Source organism: Emydura macquarii, unplaced genomic scaffold, assembly GCF_026122565.2.
Source record: "Emydura macquarii macquarii isolate MOO-44397 ecotype Brisbane River unplaced genomic scaffold, CSIRO-AGI_Emac_v2 contig_554, whole genome shotgun sequence".
Lineage (NCBI taxonomy): Eukaryota > Metazoa > Chordata > Testudines > Chelidae > Emydura > Emydura macquarii.
The window spans coordinates 11,139,350-11,155,583 of record NW_027130691.1 but is presented as its reverse complement, the minus strand read 5'-3'; the positions used below and the strand labels follow the sequence as shown (position 1 = coordinate 11,155,583).

The 16,234-nt window shown below is 42.2% G+C and overlaps 1 protein-coding gene across 3 annotated transcripts in view; it reads right to left on the bottom strand.

Moving 5' to 3' along the window:
- ADGRD1 (adhesion G protein-coupled receptor D1) overlaps window positions 1–16,234 on the bottom strand; it is a 248,188-nt gene that overhangs the window by 61,490 nt on the left and 170,464 nt on the right. For all 3 annotated transcript variants that reach the window (XM_067539758.1, XM_067539759.1, XM_067539760.1), the window contains 2 exons: window positions 15,028–15,094; window positions 12,249–12,315 (listed from right to left, as the gene is read on the bottom strand). In XM_067539758.1, the coding sequence (XP_067395859.1) occupies window positions 12,249–12,315; window positions 15,028–15,094 (134 nt within the window). The remainder of the gene's footprint in view (window positions 1–12,248; window positions 12,316–15,027; window positions 15,095–16,234) is intronic.

Genomic DNA, 16,234 nt, shown 5'->3' with positions numbered 1-16,234 from the left:
AAGAAATGCACCTTGTTGGGGGATTTTTCTTTGTTTGTTTTTATAACAGATGTTCACTATCTGCACAATGAGATTTGGGTTAGATCTGCTGAATGAGAATTGACCATTAGTTAGCTTGAAAGTTTGCGTCGAATTATCAGAAGTGTGGATTTGAGCAAGACTTCAAGGCCGAAAAACCCTATTCTACACATGAACATCTTACGCACCGACCAGCAACAGACACACATTGCAGTTTTCAAGGCCAGTTTGTCAGTGTGTTTTAGAAAGCACCTTCCTTTAGACCTTTCATTGCTGAATTCTTGCCGCTTACCAAAATCTGCTTGCAACCTTGGCATGAGATCATTTTGAAACAGAATTAAGGAAAAATGTTAAGCTTGAATTCTGCTTTGCAAAAGGCATTTGATGTCAGGTCCAGCTGAAAAAGATCCATATAATGAAAAGAACTCCCACCAGAAATTCAAGAAATCTTGAAAAGATCAACATTGAAAGACAGAACAAAGGATCGTTTGCCATCCCCTCTGGAGTCACAGGTGAAGAAAAGGAGGAGGAAATGTTACCATTCAAGGAAGACTGAGCAAAAGACATTCTTGCAGTCAAAAGACTTTAGTTTCTTTTAGAGAGAGAGAGAGTTGGGAGGCAGGGAAAGTACAGTTCCCCCTTCTGGTCTAAAGTTATACACCAACTACAGTGTGTATTGTTTATCATGGAGTAAGTACCATGAAGGAAGAAGAATCAAATAGGTCTAACCAGAAGATTAAAAAAGGAGAAAGGAGGATGCAGACTGTAGTGGCTGCTACTAATTATTTCTCCCCCCCCAAAAAAAAAATGACCAGCAAAAGTTATTTGTGCATAAGTGCTTAAATATTTTCTCATTCTAAAAAATATAATTAAAAAGTTTACCACTGAGACTTCTCAAGTCCTTTTCCTTCACTGCCCCCAATCCCTGTTTCTCATTGACTTCAGATGCATTGGTGCAGATCCGCAGCTGGCGTGGTGAGTCCAGTCATAGCTATGATAATTCACACCAACTGAGGATCTGGCCCAACATTACTCCAGGACAATGGATAGTAGGAAATCAAGAATCCCACTTCTTGACTAGCACTAGAGCTAGTCGAATAATTCCTCATGAAAGCTAAGGAATTTCATTCACAAATAAATGTCTTCTCCAGCCAGCTCTATAGAGTTGGATAATAAATAGTCTGAATATCATTCCATAGGAATTTGGACATTCCCCACCTCCTCCCCGCTCCCCGCTATTTGGAAATATAATTTTCCATTATTTACCAGGCTGTTACAGACAGTCATGAGCCGCTTAATTTGATGTGACATACACACCATTTGCTGAAATGGTTCTAGTTCCCTTTTAATGTAAGCTGTTTCAGTCTGTGCTGGAACCCTTTGCATTGCATATCTTTACTTTTAATTGTGGATTACATTTTAAGCATGTGTTGAGGAGTTCATTGTTTTGATTTGTGTGCAAATATACGAAATAAAAATAGGGTCAAATCATACTGGCCTTATTCACATGAGAGTCCAACTGAAGGTAGTTAGCCAACGGCTAAGGTCTTTATTCAGATTTTATTCAGGCAAAATTCCCATTGTAGCGAAGGAGAGGTTTTCTTTGGTACGGGCTCAGTGAAAAGAGTCTGTTTCCACAGTGGTACAGAGCCCTCAACTGCTATTAGCTTCACTGGAAGTTGTCGGATCAATCATAAAATGCAGAATTGAACCCAAACTGCAGATAGACCTTAAGATCTAATTATCAGAACTACTTGTGTTGTCCTGTAGACTGCAATCTGAGCGAATGCAAACAAAACTTGTTTTCCAAAACACAGAATGTTTAGCATTTGTAGCTGAATTTGTTTCAGAATTTTATATAAATGAGAAACTATTTCAAGCCTGAACTTCACTGATGATATTTTGGGACTTCTGAAATGCTCAGTTATCGATAAATTCTTTGATCTTCTCCTGTGAAGTTACTGCCACCATGTCCCCTTTGCTGTATGTCAGTGTGACTGATATCACATAGCCAGAGAATATTGTGATCTTACTACAAAATAAATAAATAAATAAAAATAAAATAAAAACCCATCATAAAATTAGCAAAGAAGTTCTTAAATTTAAGTTCCATATTTTAGTGCCCTGTACCCTGCATCCGCTGAAATGTCTTATATTCCCAAAGCCTAACTGCAGTGCAATTTGAATTTGCTTACAATACTCAGTGGGGAAAAACTCTCTAAAAGGACTGGGTTAAATCAGGAAATGAGTTTTGTGCAAGAAGGTTAAAAAGTAGTTTTAGGGCAGATAAGGTATTTTGGGAAATTAAAGTGTTCACATTTAGCCTGAATAAACAGATTAGAGATGAACTTCTTACTATATTAATGTTCCAGCAAGCAAAATATGGAAGCAATTGCACTCAAATTATAATATGAAACTAAAATGCAGCCACTGAATTGTTCCACCAATGATTTTTTGACATCTGGCATAAATACCTTGTCAACAGTTTGAATAAGAGAATGCTGGGTTGATGAAATGTCATTGTATTTTAATTTACAAATAACACAACCTTAAAATTGCTGCAGATTTACAGCCCAATATGAAGACATGCAAATACAGAGACCTCACATATTAAAATGCTCAAACAAGAGGAATAAACATTTAGATAAGGGATGTTGTATGCTGCTCCTATTCCTTATTTTTCTGAAAGGTCAGAATTGCCATTGCAGTTATTCTGCATTATAATTACTCAGGAACTTGCTTGTACTGCAAGTTAATAAGAATAATCCAGGTCTCCTAATATAGGAGGTTTATATTCTGGCAAAACTCTGTGTCAGTGGGCCAAATCCCAGGAGACTATGAGCAGCTGCTGCTCTAAGAGAAGTGAATGGAAGTGGCAGGTGCTCACTTCCTTGGGTCTGATCCAAACTCCATGGGAAAAACTCCCATTGACTTCAATGAGCTTTGAATCAGGCCAATAAACATTTCACCCAAGTGAAGGCTGCAGGATTGGACCCACAGTTAAAAAGGAAACCAAGGCTGTCTCTAAATCCTTTCAGCTTCACCTCTCTCTCTTTAGGAGACTTTTTCCCAGAACCAGTTTCTGAAAAGTTAAAGTATGTGGGCCACATCCTGCACTCCTTTCACGCACGGAGTTCTGTCTAAGGGAATGGGATCGCCAACAGGCAAGCAAGACTTGGCCCTACAACTGGAATTGCAGGGCAGTGTCTGCTGCTGCAGGACCTGATGCTGCAACCCTTTGTCAAATCTCCCATTGATATCCGGGGGCAGTTTAACTGCAGGTTCCTGCCTCTAAAGCGGAGCCCTGCAGTACTGAAGCCAGTGGGAGTTTTGCCACTGACTACAATGGGAGCAGGACTGGGGTTTAGGCACTGCTCAAAAGGGGAGCTCGTCTGAAATAAAGGCTCTTTTCTTTATGAAACTGAATTTTTCATCGGAATTTGTGTTTCATCCAGATTCCCTCCAAATCTCAATAGATTTTTGTTGCTTCTCTTTGTGCAGTACAGAAACACCATGAACAAAGTCTCATGCCTCGCATTTTGGGACTTTTGCAGCCACTCTAGGGCAGAACCTGGAAGTTCAGACACGTTCAAAAAGTTTACAATACATTACGTTAATTAAATCCATTGACCAAGCTTCTTTAAAACACAAACTCGTTTAAATTCCACATGAGTGTCAAGCAAAATTTCAGGGGGTTAACTGAACAGATTCACCCAGCCTTAGCTTTAATGTACTTTCTGGGAATGTGAGCATAGCATTCTGGGAATGTGAGAATGCCATAGCAACATCATTGATAGTGACACCAACATCTCAAGTTATTGTGGCAGTAGTCCATTGCTAAGTCACATGGGAAATCTGTAGTGGATGTTACGCATTTCCATATGCTGCTAATCACTTAAATCTGATTAACCTTCAAAGTGGGAAGAACAAGAGGCCAAATTTTGCTCTCAGCTATACTAGACCAATTGTGGAGTCATTGTATTGATTAAAAGGGAGTTACTTTGGATTTTCACCAGCATAGCCTAGAGGAATTCACACAAGGGAGTTCTGCAGTACAGGTCAGGGCATAGAAGAAGCGAATATTCAGTAAGGCAAGCACTGATGGAAAGGTCTAATCAGACCCTTATCTGTCCCCTTTCTTAGCTTTAGTCATTCACATTTGATTTCTTATCACCAGTTTAATACTTTCAAAAATGCTGCTGCATATTTTTGTGTAGAAAAAAAAGAAATAAGAAACTTTAAACTAGAAAAAGTGCTAGTGCTCAGACATTGACAAGGATTAAATTAAGGAAGCTCAATTCCTGCGCGTTGTTCATTTGGGCCCTCATCCAGCAAAGCACCTAAGCGTGTGCTTGACTGCAGTGGAACTAGTGACCTGCTTAAAGTTAAGCACATGCGTAAGTGCCTTCTTGCCTCAGGGTAGCTAAACATTAGGGGCCAAGTTCTGCCTCCCCACTTACTCCACAAGCAGGCTGATCTAAATCAGTGGGGCTACTTGCAGAGTGAGGCACTACATAATGAGAACAAGAGTGGAACAACTGGCCCCTGAGTGAGCAGAGATGAGCACCTAGGAACCAGATTCTGCTCCCTTACTCACAATAAAGAGTACCTTGAACTAAATGGAGGGAGGCATTGCAGCCTAGGGCACTGTACTGGGACTTGAGAATCTTGGGTTCTGTTCCCAGCTCTGACCCTGGCCTACTGGGTGACCTTGGGCAAGTCATTTCACCTCCTTATGCCTTTGTTTTCCCATCTGTAAAATGGGTATAACAATATTGGTCTCCTTTGTAAATTGCTTTGAGATCTACTGATAAAAAGTTCTGTATAATTGCTAGCCATTATTATTACAGAATTAGGTACTATTCAGCATGAGTAAGCATGTCAGCATGTTGCCTTCAATGTTTAGTATTTACAAAGGAGTCCCATTTTAAGGCATGGGTTGCATGGAAAGACTAGAGCCCCAATTCCCAAAGGAATGTCATCTCAAGGCCTCTGATGAAAAAGCAATTAGCCCACATCACTATGGTACAGAATTCTTTGTTGTGATCATTTACTCAGATGTGCACACTCACCCACAAAATTGTTATTGAAGAGAAATTCTTGTAACAGCAGATAGGATTAGCCTAGGAAAGTACCGAGGCAAAGCAACATAAAGGACCTGCAAACCACTGTCCCACATTTTCCCCAGCATGATCGCTACTTTCTTGGTCTCTTCAATGTCTCTGCTCGTGCTTATCACACAGTACGCACAGGTGTTTGGGTTTTCACTAGAATTGCCTTAATACGATCATATATTTGGAAACACACCAAGGTAGCAGATGGCTGATAAACAAAGCCTCTGCTAAAAGTCTTTACTACCTTGTTTCAACTATTCAGGTCCTTTTGGAGAGATGTTTCCTTGGGCACAGTCTGACTAAGATTAATTTGGTTTTCAAATCAACTGAAAGAGCTAATAGCAAAGTTAGATATTTTCAGGATATTGCCTGGGGGTTTTGTTAAGTTTTTAAAAGGCCTAAAAATGTAGGGATTAGAAGGCTGGCCTACAGCTCTTCATGGCACCGTCCCTCATGTCCCTAGCCTCAAACCCTAAAGAGAACTTTTGAGGTCTGTGAATGCACATGCAGTCAGGGAGTGGGAGGTGGTGGGTCCATCTGTTATCCCTAGGGGGAAGCCAGTGGTGGCTTTGTTAACTTTTTCTACAGACACAACTTCTATCACTCCGTAATTCCCTTTTAAGGGGGCAGCTCTTGGTGGAAGCAGCCTTGTTAGTATGGCTCCACAGCCTCTAACTGAGCTGGAAGTTGGCACAGGCAGAGGCATAGGAGTTGTACAGATCTCGTGGAGAGAGGCACCCCTTCCCATCCCATGGAGAAAGGAGCTGCAAAGCCTGCTCTCCCAATGGAATGATTCCCTCTGCAAAGACCCACCCCCCATCATGGAAAACCTGTGGGTGGGAGCAGTCAGGCTTTTAAGTACTGCCTTTTGAGACATCCTTTCCTAGCAAAACAGCATTTCAGAAAGCTAATGGCTAGTTTGCTACTTAAAGAGCTTTTGCTACTAAACAAGATGACTACATACATATCCATATGCATACACATACACTTAAAACACAAGTTAGCAGTTACCCCCTCGGAGGTGACAGTAAGGGTATTAGCCCATTTTTCAAGCAGAATATTCAAGCTGGCACTGGGAACAATTTGCTACTTTTTCAGGCTGAGTTGGCTTTGAAATATTTTTCAAAATCGTTATATGAGCTCTGTTCATCTGCTCTCCCTGCCTCCTTACATTTGGCTCACCTTTCTGCAAATATTTGACTCCACATAAGAATATAACTTGTCTTACCAAGAATACTGTGTAACAAATAAAAAGTTAGGCCTAATTCACACTGGTGAGTAGTTTCTCACACGAATAGTCCCACTGAAGTCAAAGTTCATGCCCTGGGAGTAAGTTCTTCACCATGTGCCCCTTTGTATTTAATACTGTCTTTGGGCATTAGCTTAGGAGGACTTGATTGTACTGATTGCCTCATATTTCCTACATAGGAAGCCAGCAATTGCTGAGTCAATGAGGTAACAATTTTAATATTGAATTATTTCAGTCCTTCACCACTTTTTATGGGTTTGTCTACACAAGAAATGCTACAGTGGCATAGCTACAGCGTTGTAGTGTAGACACTTACTACAGTCACAGAATTCTTCCAACGCTGTAGTAAATCCACCTCTCCACAAGGTGGTAGTTAGGTCAAGAGAAGAATTCTTCCGTCAACATGGTGTGTACACCAGCACTTAGGTTTATAACTGCTGGAACTAATGATGCCGGGGGTGCTGCTGCACACCTCCTGGCTTGAAGTGGTTTCCATTATATGCAGGGTTTACAGTTTGGTTCATTGGCTCTCAGCATCCCCACTATAAAAATTGTTCCCACACTACTGCTTAGGTCAGCTTAATTACATTGCAGAGGGAATGAAATTTTCTACAGCCTTGAGTGATATCGTTAAGCTGAAATAACTTTCTAGTGTAGAACAGCCCTTTGCCTTTTAAAAATATAGATACATACAGAAGGACGTAAATTATAAACAGACAAGAAAAAAAAAAAGTTATGAAAACAAAGCCCAGGGCTCTTTCACCAACTCTTCCCCACCCTCAGCAACCCACCTACCTGTCACTTGCACATTTGTGCTTTCCTTTTTCCTGAGAGATAAATTCTCCCATCACCTAGACTCTTCAGGTATGCCATTCATCTTACCATTCAGATGCTGGTCTGAGGCAATTTTTGCCATGTCAGCATACCAAACTTGTAAAACTGAGACACGTGCTTTTTCACCTGCCCTGTTAAATGTCTATAGAGCCCTAGCAGTTCCATCATTATTAACTTGTACAGGACTTTTCACAAGTCCATAAAGGGAGCGGGAGAAGAAGCTAGGCTACATGGCCCATGAAAAGTGAAGATTCAGTGTATCGCCTACACACCCTCCATCAGATCCCCAGCTGCAGCCCCACTGGCAGAGGTAAGCAGTGGAACCTCCTGATGCCATCCCCTTTGGGTGTACCTGCAAAGTCCAGTCTGCCATGAGTGACGAGCTCTTTGCAGGTGTTTAAATGGTGGTAAAATGCTACAGCATGGTGAACACTGCGAATAACAGCACCTGCTGTATGCGCCATGCTCCTCGTGTCACTGCTCATTTGCAAACACAATGGGTGGGGGCTGTAGGTGCAGGGATGTTTAGGGGCATCTCACTGGAATCGTCCTTTGCTATTCTAGCCCATGCTACATATGGTCAAGTCAGTGCCCCCATTCTGCTGCTCCCCCAGGAAACAGTGGTGCTGTGCTTCCTTAGCATGCACAAACGGCACAGTCGGAGAAGGATGGGGGGCATTACTAGAGTGCACCAGTCACTCCCCATCCTGTGCCCACTGCAGACCCCTCACTGGGGTCCATGCAGGAAGGTGGGACATAGAGCTTCTGGGCTAGGGGAATTCCATTCCATTGAGCCCCTCTCCATCACTGCAAAAGTGGCCCAAAATCTGGACTCGTCACTTAAAAACCAAAATAAGGCCTTTAACACAGACGTGGTTACTCTAATCAATATGTTTATCTATTGCTCATTTGCATGATTGTCCTGATCCACAACCCTACTGCAGGAGTCATAGGTGCCCTCATCAATTACACTATCAGAGGATGATGCTGTAATGCCCTCCTTAATCCCTGAAAACAACCCTAACTCCTTGAATAATCAAAGCGATTAAGCACCAATTCACTGTCATTTAATGTGTGGGCATAATTAAACTGCTGTAATACATTCATGTATCAGCAACTGAGTCGTGAACCTGCACTCTCCACTGGAAAGATTAAATTCATTACAGCCAACAGATGCGCCCAAAGCAGCCATCTGAACGTAACAGACCTGCTTTAACAAGCCATGCCTGGACCAAGTGTTGAAACAGTAGTGCCTGATGTTCCATTCCACAGTGGAAGGAACAGCCAGTCTGAATCACATTATCATTGTATAGCTCTAACCCACGGTTCCAGGGAAGGGGAATGTGCAGGCAGCGTGTTACCTTCCCCAGAACTCAGCTGCTGGGATTAGCTTATCAAGTCATTTGTTATCCGTTTCTGCAATGTGCTGGAGTGCCCCCACGGCACACTGACTGTAATGGGATTTGTGGGTCCACAGCACACAGCCCCAGGTTCGGAACACCCCAGCCTGCTTGGAACATGGATACTAGTGGGGGGATTCAGCCTTCTGAAGTGCAGGAACTGAATGCCATGTCGTTTGCTCGGCGTGGGGATCTTTTTGAGAGGCATTTAAAAATCCAAGATCCATCTCTTCTGTACAGTCATTAATGATCCCAATGTGCTTGTTCATAAGAGCGAAGGCTTGTCCTAGTATCTTTGGCCAAATTTCCCCTTCACCACCCACTGACCCGTTCAGAGCAATGTGGGGGCTGCTCTGCTCTCCACCAGCTGATAAGTGTCCCCAAAGGACCATCCAACAATTGTGGCTCTGGCCACACCAGTGACACTCCGCCTATACCACAGAAGGATGCTTAGGATCCAGCTACACCAAGCTGGGGCTATCCCTGGCTGGAGAGACATGGCCATTCTCTGCTCCCTTTGCACTGCCAGAGTGGCACAAAGGGATAGAACAGGGCAGAGAATCTGGGCCAGGATATATAAGTAGGCTAGCAAGTATTTTCTTTCTATACCTGCCTATCCCTCCTCAGATGTCAAAATCCATTGACTAAGGAGGATTTCAGCTGCTCTTACCCTTGATAGCCATAGCATTCATAATAAATGATGGCTAAACCATGCATGTTAATATCCTACACTTTCTATGTTTTTAATTAACTTATACATATACAATGTTACTGTTTCCTCCAGCAAATGCAGTAGTAGTCTGTACTCAGCATGCAACTATTTGGCAAAGATTTTGTTTTGTTTATTCATCATAAATATTTACATGATTATTTGAATATGCATCTTGAAACACTAGGTGGCTCAGGAGAGAGACATGGGATCTAGCGTTAGTGCAAATCTAGCCCAGATTAGCTAGGGACTAAGACTTGTTTCTGATGCTTGCTTAGTGGCTGAAGAAGCAGTTGTGAATAATAATGCCATATAGAGCTTTTCACCACCAGGTCATTGGTCTAAATCAGTCTCTCATAGTACTATATGTTTCTTAGGCATTTCTACAGTGCCTATAAATGTAATCTCTGATTGTTGATTATCAAAGACTGTATCCTGATGCTAATTTATAGCTATTATCTGAGATGCTTTGTGTACAGTGGGTCCTCATTAAAATTCCAATAAATTCTCTTACCAAGGTAACATTAACTACTTGCATTTGCATTATTCCCTAGGTATTCACAATACTACAAATACAGAACACTGTGTATGTCACATACATGCAAAGGCAGGTTCTAAAGATTTTAATGGCAACCACTATAGTTTGATTTGAGTGTTACTATAGTAACAATAGTTTCTGGATTTAAATGAATTAACTTTATTGCTTTAATAGCTGTGTACAGAGACATCTGTGATTTTCCTATAACTTGATTAGACCTAGCTTCATGATAAATAGTTTTATTAAAAGTGCTGTAGCTATGTTCTTATTTGTTTGTAGTTTATTTCAAATACTGCATATTATGCTGTTTATAAATAAACCAAAGAGGGAAAAGATCTTTTATTAATATAGAACTTTTCATTTTTAAATATTTTGGTAACATGTATTTAAAAGATATTGATATTGTAACAACATAGAGCCTAACTGTGCATTCATTACTCACATTGAAGAGCATTTATTCATCTGAGTAATCAATGGTATTACTTGCATGAGTAAGGGTGCTTCAACTGGCCCCATAAACACTAAGGACAATTTAGTAACATAGTAACAAGTCCCATTGTTTTGAAGCTAAGCACCTAAATAACTTTGGGGATCCAGCCATGGAATTTCATACACAGAATGAGCCATGGGCCATGAAGTTTGAATCTGGACCCAAATCTCCTCAAAGTTCAGAGGACCTTTGGATTCACCTTCGAGAGATGGACTTCACCTGAAAAGTTTGGATCCAGATCTTACTGGCCTCAACGTTTGAATGGGGTCAGAGCCAGTGCTCTAGATCAGGCCCCTCTGTAGACATATAGAGCTAGATTCATAAAGGGACTTAAACAGAGCAATGTCTAAGCTTTAGGCACTTAGAAAATCACCGGGCTTCACAAATCCTGAATCAGGCTCTCAGGCTTCCTTACACAATGAATGGAGAGAGACAGTGGCCTAAGAATGGGTTTCACGAAAGCCAGCATACTGAGGGAGGTAGATGCCATGGAGAGGGGATGTGTCCTAAGCCCTCGGCCCTATCATGGAGTTCGGTGCCTAAGGCCGGGCTGGAAAGACACACCTCCCTCTGCTTAGGAATCTCACATATAAAGCCTCTCCTGGAGTCAAGTACCTACGAGTTTCTTGCAAGGTGGCAGTAGACTTTCTTCATAACTTGTAGCCCAGTGGTTAGGGCACTCGGGATGTGGGAGACAGCTGCTTCAAATCCCCGCTCTGCCTGAGGGGGAGAAGGGATTTGAACAGGGATTTGCCATCTCTCAAGTGAGTGCCCAACCACTGGGCTAGGGGATATTTCTGATGTAAGGCTCCCTCAGTCTCTGATCTATTTTGGATAAAGGGCTAGTGGAGCAAGGGGACTGGATCCTAACCACCAGGCTATGGAGTCGTTCTCATACTGGCACAGCTTCAACAGGAGAGGCTGAGGGAGGGAGGCCCCAAATCAGAATATCCCATCACCCAGTGGTTAGAGCACTCATGTGAGAGGTGGGAGAATCATGTTCAATTCCCTTCTCCCCCCTCAAGCAAAGGGGACCTGCCCTGGCATCTCCCACATCCCAGACGAGTGCTTAACTACTGGGCTACCGTTATCAGGGCAGTCCTCCTTCCCCTCCTCCCTCCCAACCCATGCCATTTTTTGAGAGCTTGGGTGAGGGGACCAGTCTAATAAGCATGATCAGGGCATATTTACCGGATTGGGCCCCGCAGGAGAGTTAGGTGGAGGATGACCTTTCTTCCCCTGATTTGTGAATCTCACGGGGTCTTAGGCATCCAGATACTGAAAGTGAGACAGCAGTGCACGAGCCCAGAAGGAGAAACACAGGCACCTAAGGAATCTGTACAGCAAAAAACTTAGGCACCAAGTGAATGTAGAAACCTACAGGGCTCAGTGGCAGCTGAGTGGTGGTTTTGTGAATAGTACCGGTGCCTGGTTCTGGGATTCAGGTGTCTAAAATGGCAGTTAGGTGTATCTGTCCCTTTGTGAATCTGGCCCATAGCATTTGATTGGAGGGAATAGGTATAATGGTACATTTAAAACACAGCAGCCTTTAGTGGTAGTTTATATCTATTTTCCATGTCGTTTTTTTCCCCATTTGGATTTCAGTTGCTGGCAGCTATTGCAGCTTGAGGTCTATCAGCATGAAGAAATGCACTGTGGACTAGCGAAATTAACAGTGTAGGAATCAGCTCACCTAAACAAACACTAACTTGTAAAATCAAAGTCAAATTAGAGCATTTGAATGAAAAGAAAGAAAATAGTTTAGACAGACACCATGCAATCCCATTGACTTCAGCTGGGCTGCACAGGTGTTACTGAGGACAGAATTTAGGCCTGTGCCTTCAAGTAAAACTGCACTACAGTGAGAGTCTGGCAGCAGCAAAGTAGTATACATACCACAATTACAAACAATGCTGGGGCCACAAAAGCCCAGATCGCTCCATTTTCCAGAGAAAGCCAGCAACTGCAGGGAGAAAGCAGAACAGTTACTATCTACTCGTTGCTGCAAGATCAAACACAAGGTCATTTAATTAGCAATGCACTTAATGAGAAAGAGAAGAAACTATGGTACAGAGTGGTTAAGAAATTTTAAAGCAGGAAACATGACCAAGCTGATTGGTCCCCTCACACCTTCTATTCACTGAGTCTCAGGTGGGGGTCTCTCATGGACTTGTATCTTGCAGAGGGAAGGCTGTGATTACCTGTGCCAATGTGCCTCAGGATGGTGTGAAGGACACATCGAGAGACAGAATACCTACTTTGTCCTTTCTGGCAAGCAAGAAAAAACTCTTAAGACCTGGTCTATATTATAAAGTTAAATTGACGTAAGGCAGCTTACGTCGACTTAACTCCCTAAGTGTCAATACTATAAGGGTGTTCCCCCCTGATGTAAGTTGCCCACTACACCAATCTAATAACTCCACCTCTGCAAGAGGCATAGCGCTTAGGTAGATGTAGTTAGGGTGACACAGGGTCTCTGCAGACACTGTGTTACTTACATCGCCTGTTGGCGGTCAGCCCCAGGGGCGAGGCTCCAGCTGTCAGTGCCCCACTTCAGTCGGTGGAAGCACTCCTGGTGAGAATGCGCATCACCGACAGAAGCATAGTGTGCATGTAAACCGTGCTTTAATTACTGCTGTGGCTGTACGTCAAGTTGAGTTGAGTAATTTTGCAGTACAAACAAGGCCTAAAACTTCCTCGTTTGTTCTTCGAGCTGCTGGAGGATGAGGAAGGGGATGACAACTTTAGGCTTAGTTCTTACATATTCAGTTTGACATGAACAGGAACAGAACAGAAGGAATAATGCATTAAGTTAACAAAAACCTGAATCATCCTGCAACGACGTAAGCACATGAATTACTTTACCCATCAAAGTAAAGTTTTCTCACTGATTAAGTTGTTGCAGGGTCAGGCCCTCTGGTGTTCTCTCAGCTCAGTTTGAGTATGGGGCATTTATAAGCTGAAAAAGCAATGTTCAGAATTTTTATCCTAAAGCTATCTCAATACCTAGCTCACTAATTAAGATTAAGCGTGTTTAATCAGTCAGTCAATCATCTCTTACTACCACCAATCTCAGCCTTTGCATTATTGGATCCTCCTGACAAAGCACAGCCAGAGGGGTGCTCAGAACTTGAGCTGAGCATATGTAGCCTCGGCACTGCTGGATGTGTAATACTGTGCCCTTGGGTGGGACATCAGCAGTGGGGATTGAACCTCTAACCTTTGGTTCTAAACACATGAGCCTCTATTTCCTGAGCTAAAAGACCCACCTGTGAACCAAACCTGTACCTGACTCATCAACCTCGATCTGTGGCTTGGCCAGCAGCAGAGGGAGACAGAGTGCTATGTGGAGTGAGTGCAGTTTAGAAGTGGAGAGGGTTCAGAAGCAGCATTTACTACACCTTTAAAAAGGTGCAGCACCAACTTCAGCAATGGTGCCAATACTTCCTCACTGGCTTTTAGGGAAAGACATGGGATCTAATTCAGAGGTAGTAACCCTCTACTCCTCCTCACCAAGCCCTGTCATTACTGGAGATAGATTGCTCTTCCTTCTCAAAATCCTGCTCCCCAATAAGCAAGTATTTATTGAGAGCTTGTATGCCCGCTGAATGGTTTTCACTCCTCCAGCCCTGCCTCACTACTCCTCCTGTCCCTGCATATTAGGTCTAAACAAGGAGTAAACTCTCAGCTGACTTGACACCAAGTATTTTGAGAGGCAAGGTAGGTGAGATGCTATCTTTTATTGGACCGACTTCTGTTGGTGAGAGAGACGAGCTGTGGAGCCACATTGAGCTCTTCTTCAGGTCTAGGAAGGGTACTCCCAGCATCACAGCAAAAGACAAGGTGGAACAGTAGGTAGCACGTATTGTAAGGGACCATTCAAGGTAGAGTGTCCTGTTAACACCTCTGCAGTCATAGGCTACGACTATACTGCATATACCAAGTATTTTAGTCATTCATGTTGCTCTCTGATCCTTGTATTTAATCAACGCGGGAGTTCAAATGTAACATACATGTTAAAAACAATAAAGATCACTCAGCATGAATGTCTACCCTCACTGATGCTGAAGGCAGTATCTCCTGATGGAACAGAACACTATAACATTGAGCAGTCTCATTGGGAAGTATTTGTGACTACTTCCTACCATATTTTAAAGAGTGAAAAGTACACAAACAAAAAAGACAAAGCTGATTTCAGTCTAAATAAAGAATCCTTGAGCAATTCAGTTTTACTAGTAAAATAAATATGCTCAAAATAAAAGTGAATATATAGAAATACCCTTACATACATACACATGTATTTATTACTATTATTGGTTGTATACAGTAGCACCCATAGAGATGGGTCCAAACTGGAACACTAGATCTAAGAATCTCCTCCCCCATCTCATCCCCAAATTCTGAGGAAATTCACATTCAGCTCTGATTACAGATCTGACCTTTCAAAGTTGGGCCCATCCCTAGTAAATGTGCAAATAGCCTTAGGCTATAGACCTAATGTGCAATGCATATGCAACAAGCAGTGCTAAGCACCTTTACCACTCATTGACGTCAATGGGAGTTGTGGGTGCTCAGAATCAGGCTCTGTGGGAAGATATTTATCATAAGCCTTGCTCTCTCCCACATCTTACTTGTTTTCATATTGTAACCAGAGTAGATCTCATTCTGTACTCACTTGCCAATTTCTCCATAACCGTGCATGGCTGAAGTTGCAGAAATGATGCAGATCACCAGTGGGCACCCTGCAAAATTCAGAGATGGCGACAGTGTTAGTAACAAAACTGCACCCGATGCTTCCCTTCAGCAAACCATGTAAGTTCAACCAATGCGTCCAGGAGAAATCTTCATGGACAGCAAAACAACTTAAATGCGTTTCAGAGTTACATGGGCCTTAGAGCCCTTTGTGCAGCTATGTAACACAGAAAAGGTGGGAGAGATAATAGCTTTTATTGGAACCAACTTCTGTTGGTGAGAGAGACAAGCTTTCAAGCTTACACAGAGCTCTTCTTCAGGCTCACCTACTTCTGGCACCATCCTGACTCAATGCTCCCAATCCCAACCTCCAAAAATAGTTCTAGAAAACAGAGTCAAATTACCCAGAAGGGTTCAAGGTTAGCCCGGAGACAGCACAGAAATGTCACTGTCCAGTTATAATTTTGAGCGTCACAAATAGGGAGGGAGAGAGAGTCTTGAATAACTGGAAGCAAGTTAAGATCCCATTCAGATGCCCTAAGCGGGTCTATTTCCTAATATGAATGTATGAGTCAGTCCTGAAAGGTTTTTGTGGGATATATATTTTCTTAAAGTAAATAAATTACATTTACTATACACTGCATGGAGGGAAGGAAAGCTTGACAATTTGACGTAAGCATTATACAGATTCAGATTATTCTGCTTCTGCCATCAGTGGTAGCTGCATGCATATGTATGCGGCCCATAGCATAATGATGTCTTGTGTCACTTGAATACAGGTTTTCAAAGCTAGTAGTTAAAAAGGAAGCAAGATTTCTGCTGCCAGCAGTTTTGAACATGGTAAAGCAGGAACTCTTTACCTAGCAAATTATTCTCTGTCTGGTCTTTATAAATGTCCCATATAATTTAATAGAAAATTATGTGGAAATATAAAATGATTTAAAAAGTCATCCTAGATTTAATAACCATATTCCTGCGAAAGAATTGTATAAGATGGCTTTAAAAAAAACCTATGGAAGGGAGATAATTCACTAATAAAACCTATGGAGTTTTGAGTAAGTTCTACAAACCTCTTTAAATTAATTTCTGTAGAACCTTAGGGGTTTCATCCCTATTAAATTCCATAGGATGTTTCAGAAGGGCAGACATGCAGTTTTAGGCAGAGGTGTTTCAATTCTTAAGTGATCATT